At 28.4% G+C, this 6,011-nt stretch overlaps 1 protein-coding gene across 2 annotated transcripts; it reads left to right on the top strand.

Annotated features, from left to right (window-relative positions):
- Window positions 1–4,763: 4,763 nt before the first annotated feature.
- LOC120207043 (serine/threonine-protein kinase 10-like) lies at window positions 4,764–5,790 on the top strand. 2 transcript variants are annotated; one of them, XM_039206567.1, is made up of 4 exons: window positions 4,764–4,860; window positions 4,983–5,215; window positions 5,305–5,408; window positions 5,557–5,790. In XM_039206567.1, the coding sequence occupies exons 1-4, from the start codon at window positions 4,822–4,824 to the stop codon at window positions 5,598–5,600; spliced, it is 420 nt and encodes a 139-aa protein (XP_039062498.1). In that variant the 5' UTR covers window positions 4,764–4,821; the 3' UTR covers window positions 5,601–5,790. The 2 variants fall into 2 exon arrangements, with proteins under 2 accessions (XP_039062498.1, XP_039062501.1); XM_039206570.1 differs by having other exon boundaries at window positions 4,764–4,858; window positions 4,981–5,215; window positions 5,308–5,408.
- The last annotated feature ends 221 nt before the right edge of the window (window positions 5,791–6,011 follow it).

The raw sequence follows: 6,011 nt of genomic DNA on the forward strand, positions 1-6,011 counted from the left end.
ATATTTGTTATAAAATAATAAGATGCATATAATAAAAAGTAAAAAAATGCAAAATTTCTATTTTATGTTGAGTATTATTATATTTTTTTTATATTTTCTATTAATTTTTTCAAATAATTTGATATGATAATTCATTGTACAACTCATGCATATAACATGAATAATAAAATAAGTGTAGCCATTAACACATACTTATACCGGTGTAAGTATATACATCTCTCAATCTTGGTAACTAATAATAAACACATAATTATGTCGATGTAAGTATGGTTTTTGTGTACAAGTTTATTAAAAAAATATATAAATTAGAAATTATATTTTCTATGAATTTTCATGTAAATATTTGAAGTTTAATATTAAGAATTCAACTTGTTAAAAAAATAAAATATATCTCAAGGATAATTGAGTAAAACATACATTTTCTTATTTTATATTCTTCCAACCAAACACTCAAGGACAATTGAGTAGAACATACATTTTCCTTTTCTTATATTCTTTCAACCAAATATTATAATCTTATATTCCTTCCAAACAACCCGAACAAGATAATACAACATTCCTAGTAATATGTTAAGTAATGCAACATTTCGATAATCTTATTCCCAATAGTTATCTTACATTCCATGAAACAAACAACCCATTAAATTTTATACCCAATAACCTTAAGAACACCCTCAAAGAGAAAATACATGTAAAGCAAACTTAAAAAAAAAAAACTTACAATGATTAAATGTTTGCAAAAATAAATTCATACCGAAATGAACACTAAAGTAAATTAAACAATAATAGCTTACAAGTGTTCTTACAACAAGAATGCGATAATTAAACACTAAATAACTCTTTGATATTGATATACATACTCAAAAATATTTTTCTTGATTGTTGAGATGTTTGGAGCTTATTTTTGTATCATCTCTATAATTACTAGTCGTTAAAAGCCATTGGAAGATAAAAAAAAGATGTTAACTATGAAGAAGTAAAATATTTATGGCACTAGAGATCTAGTCTTTTGTCAAAGGGTTCGACCTCTTTTTAAAATTTTGATTGTTGCCAGTCAATGGTTCGATCATTCGAGGGAAGATATTGATTTTTTATGACCCAAGAAAAGAATCGATCATTTTCATAAGAGGTCTATCCTTTAACTATGCTATAATTGAAGTGATCGATCTTGTTTGCCTTAAACACTAGAAAATTTAACTTTTAAGAGCAAAATGATCTTAGTTGATTTTGTAATGGTTCAGCTAAATTGAAAATATTTTAAAACAACTTTGTTTGGACTTTGAATTATTTTTGAGACGTATAATTAAATTTAAAAATGTTTTTACAATTATTTATTATATCAAAATATTATAATACAAAGTTTAACAATATTAAATTTGGATTAGGGTTTAGGTCATGCTTAGACTTTCGTTAATTTTTATTTTTTAAATTAATGATGTAATAATTAAAAAATCTTTATATTATATTCTTTTATAATTACTGATATTCGTTTTCTATTTTTTTTTTCATTTTCTCACGAATCGACAAGTAGGTTGCATTTTTCTATCAATATTTCTTTTTACATTTTTAGGTATTTCCAATCTCTTACTACTTTATTTAATAGGTTGCATTTTTATTTTGTACATTAATAATTAACATATAAATATATGTGGGTTTTCCATAAAAAATTATCTTAATATTTCATTCAAAAAAAATGTTAAAACATTAAATCTAGTTAAGTAGTTAAATATGTGTACACGTATCAATTCTTTAATTTATTGTAATAATTTAACACAAAACTCGAAAAATTGAAATCAATAAATATTTTGATATTAATTCGTTACAGTGTGACATCAATTTATCTACAAATAAATTTTAAGACACTAAGAGAATGTTCTATTTTCATAGACCAGATGTATATTTATTTAAAGTTATTTTAACAATGAATGTTACTATATTTTTTAAATTATATTATTATTTATGTTTATGTTTAGTGTTTTATCTTGTTTCATCTTTAAGTTAAGAATTTATTTTTGATGAACCCATCAAGCAATTTTAGTGGTTAAATGAAGTATTGTTCTCTTTAGAGTTTTCGGGTTCGAGTAACGGTGTTTGCAGGGTGTGTACTCTATCAATGACTAAGAAAGATTTCAAACAGATATTATCTTCTACTGAAAATCATTCTTGTAAGAATTTGTAAGAATGCATATCCCATGGCTCACACACATAGATTTGGATGATGATTGAGTGAGGTAGTCCATCTTGCATTACATCAATCAGGGATAGACGCATGATTTTATATTAGGTGACGAACTTATAAAATTTTAAAGATAAGGGAATGATTATCGAAAGGTAGTTTTACGCTTAATAAAAATCTTATTAAAAGCAAGATTTTTGGATTAATTTTCTAGATAATTTATTAATACAAATGATATAACAATAATTTTACGTGACATGATATACTTGTTGGAGACTATAAATAATATGATAAGAATCGTCATGAAATAATTTCTCCTAAATGTGTTAATATATTAACCACTTTAATTTTCATAAGAATGTTTAATCAATCAAAATTTGATTTATAATGCCAAAAGTTTATATTTTTTTTCATGCGGATCTATCTTGTTAATAAAAAGTAGTGTTGTAAAATAAAATATTAGTTAATGATTAGGAAAAACAATTAAGTAAAATGTAAAAGATAAATCGATTTATTATGAAGAAATAATTTCGTTTTGATTAATATTAACCAAAATCTTACATTAATATAAATAAGTTGAGTTTTGTGAAGGGAACGAGAAAAGAATAATAAAAATGAAATAATTTTTTTTTCTTTTAATAAGTAAATAAATTCGATATTTATGAAAATATAAATAAAATTCATAACCCATAACCAAATAATTGAGTGAAGGACGTTTAACAGAAAAGGAGAGGCAGTGCTTTTAAGAGGGTGCTTTGGGGAGGAATTGTAAATTAAACCCTTCAAAATTTTTAAAATTTTTAATTTAAATATTTGGATTTTTTAAAGTTCTAAGCTGACCATTCTAAATTCTATCACCGAATTTTTGTGGCTAGTTTTACAAATTGATTTAGTTGATAAAGACAATTTTATCAAAGCAGGAGGTCCACTTTCTTCTGGTTTTATTATGATGGGACGAAACTCAAATAATATCTAAAATATAGGTGAGACCATATTCATCCGGTTGGCCTGTAGTCGAAACCAATTTGACGAGGATATCTCTATGTCCAAATAATAGGAAGTTCTACAATATGACATTTTTAATATATAATTAAAAAAAATTATCGATTTTGTTATTATTTAAATAATAAAATTGATAAAAAGTTATTTAAAAAATTATTATTTCTACCTAAAACATCAATATTTTTTAATATTTCCGGTAAAGTGCTCAACAATAATTAAATCAGTAGAAAAAATAATAAAATCGGTAGAGCTTTACTGGTTTTGTTAACAAAACCGGAAAAACGCTCAATAATAACAAAACCGGTAGAAATAATAATGTTTCCGGTAATTTTTTGCCGGTTTTATTATTTAAATAATAACAAAACTGATAGCGTCTTTTTTTAACCGTATATTAAGACTACCGCACGTGATCATTTCCTCCAAATCATACATTATATATATATATTATTTCATCTTAATGCAATGCAATGAGTTTTCCTATATTGGGAAAGTTGCAAGTATAGGATTTAGGTCATATTTCGACATTACAAATCGTTAATGAATAGATTGGACGTACATTAACCATTCCAACCCATCATGGATGGATCAAATGGAATGGTTAGAGTACTCTCTTTTAAAATTTTCAAATTTTTATATATTTTAAATATATTCTTCGTGGTTTTTTTATTAATAATATGTTTTTATCTCTCTAAAATTTTATAAGTTCATTCTTGCTTAAAACTTTATAAACTCGTCTTAATAACATAAAATTATGTGTGTGTTCATGAGCAAATTAACAATTAGTCACTGGAAGGCCCGGCAGATAAACACCCGTGTATATACAGCCAAGTACGCAGTTTCACATTAATGTTAACCACAATCTAATTAAACCATAATATTCACAAAACACTTCACCCTAAAGTTCTGATATATATATATATATATAAATATATATTATGTAAGCATAATTCTCACATAGTGGCTATTATATGGAATAGAGCAGCAAGAAGAAAGCTTCATAGCAAGAAAGAACAATAAATATATCATGGACAAGACAAATGGCTTCCATGAAGCTGCATCAGTCACTAAAAGATCACCAAGAAACAATTACGACATTGAAGCTTATTCAATCTCCTTTCATGGGAATTTTGTGTTTTGGGATTCGGATTCGGATTCGGGAAGTAAAACGAGCGAGAGAAAAGCGTATCCATACCCACAACCTTCAGGTTCATGTAGATCATCAATGGAGACTAATCAAAGGGGTTCCAGTTTTACCTCAAATGAATCTTTTGATGATGATGATATGCATGGGGATTTGTAATGGTCTACTCAGGAAATTAAGAAAGGACTAAGAAACTAGAGAAGATAGACTGAAGAAAACAGAATTCTCAAGATTTTCATTCATAGATTTGATGCTCATTACAACTAATTTTTATAGGAATAGTCATAACAGATTGCCAGCTGTACATTATTTTTCAACAAACTAGATTCCTTTAGTTGATTTGTCTTCTACTGTTGATTCAGGTTGTTGGGCTCGTTTTCCTTCTCAGGTCCACTAAGCACTCATTCCTTATCTCCATCAGCCCACGCCCAGGTTCCACATGAATACTAATGGATATAGCTTAACTGTTGACATATGGAGCTTAGGGTGTACTATTCTTGAGATGGCAACATCAAAACCTCCCTGGAGCCAGTACGTGGTGTTATTTATTTATCGAAATCGATCATAACAGTATCCGTTGCATTCATAACCGAGACTCACTGATCTTACATGGTGTCATATGTTTTCTTCCTAATATAATTTTGGTTTATGTTTTTTAACCAGGTTGCAGCCATATTTAAGATAGCAAACGGCAAGGATTATCAGGAAATCCCAAATAACCTTTCCAAGGATGCCCAGGATTTCATAGAACTTTGCTTGCAAAGGGATCCAACCACACGCCCTACGGCACTGCAACTGCTGCAGCATCCCTTTATCCAATATCTCTGGTGGAACCAACCAAATTCAATAAGGTTGATGAAGCTTCATTTACTAGCTTATATGGAAGGAAATTTATGGTATATATCGTCCGCAGAAATTCCTTTTTCATTTGATTGATGCATCAATCACATTTACTTTAGTTCTCCTGTGTTTCTTTTTTCACCAGCAGGCAGATTCAGCTTCAGATTTTCAATCTAGTAGATCGAAAACGTCGACACATGATAGAGATAACAGGACTCAACAAACCAGCAGACCTTCAAAGGGCTCATGGTAAGTGCTAACATCTCAAAATCTTGTCCTGGATCCGCACCACCGTCTGATGTATACCAGATCTTTGTAGTTTCTCGGTAGTCTTACAGTTTCACTCGATGTTTGCTGACATTCATATCTAACTTTGAAATCTTGTCATTAAATGCAGGGATGAAATATCAATTACTTCTTTACCTGAATCGCCATGTTTGAACTCAATTCAACAATGCAAATCAGCTTGTGTAAGCTCTCTTCAATCTTTCTTATCAACCTTCTTATTAGTTGGTTTCATTGACAGATCCCCACACAGATAAACAACTGGTGAAATATGTAAATGAACTAAAGGCATTGAGTTCCTTCTCAATATAATTTTTGGCCAGAACTAGAGGTATTATGTTAGAAAATCCCAGAAATAGAGATGAGAAACAAGAAATGAGCAATCACCCAAGATGATGGATTGCCTTAAGAATGCCAACTTCGAATATGTAAATCAAGATTATTTGTACATATCAAGAGGTTTCTATTTTTGTTAATATAGTGGTTTGTTTTCGGATATAGACTATAGTTATTACAATGTAGAAAGAAAACAATGCAATGACAGCTTTACATACTCTTAATCGGTGT

The sequence above is a fragment of the Hibiscus syriacus genome, unplaced genomic scaffold (assembly GCF_006381635.1).
Source record: "Hibiscus syriacus cultivar Baekdansim isolate YM2019G1 unplaced genomic scaffold, ASM638163v2 tig00000477_pilon, whole genome shotgun sequence".
In the NCBI taxonomy this organism is placed as follows: Eukaryota; Viridiplantae; Streptophyta; class Magnoliopsida; order Malvales; family Malvaceae; genus Hibiscus; species Hibiscus syriacus.

Excerpts from the sequence above, each read along its gene's own strand:
- LOC120207043 (XM_039206567.1), top strand. The coding sequence starts at position 4,822 with ATGGCAACATCAAAACCTCCCTGGAGCCAGTACGTGGTG. Across the intron at positions 4,861-4,982 it reads CCTGGAGCCAGTACGTGGTG|GTTGCAGCCATATTTAAGAT; the intron begins TTATTTATTTAT and ends TTTTTTAACCAG. Across the intron at positions 5,409-5,556 it reads AGACCTTCAAAGGGCTCATG|GGATGAAATATCAATTACTT; the intron begins GTAAGTGCTAAC and ends CATTAAATGCAG.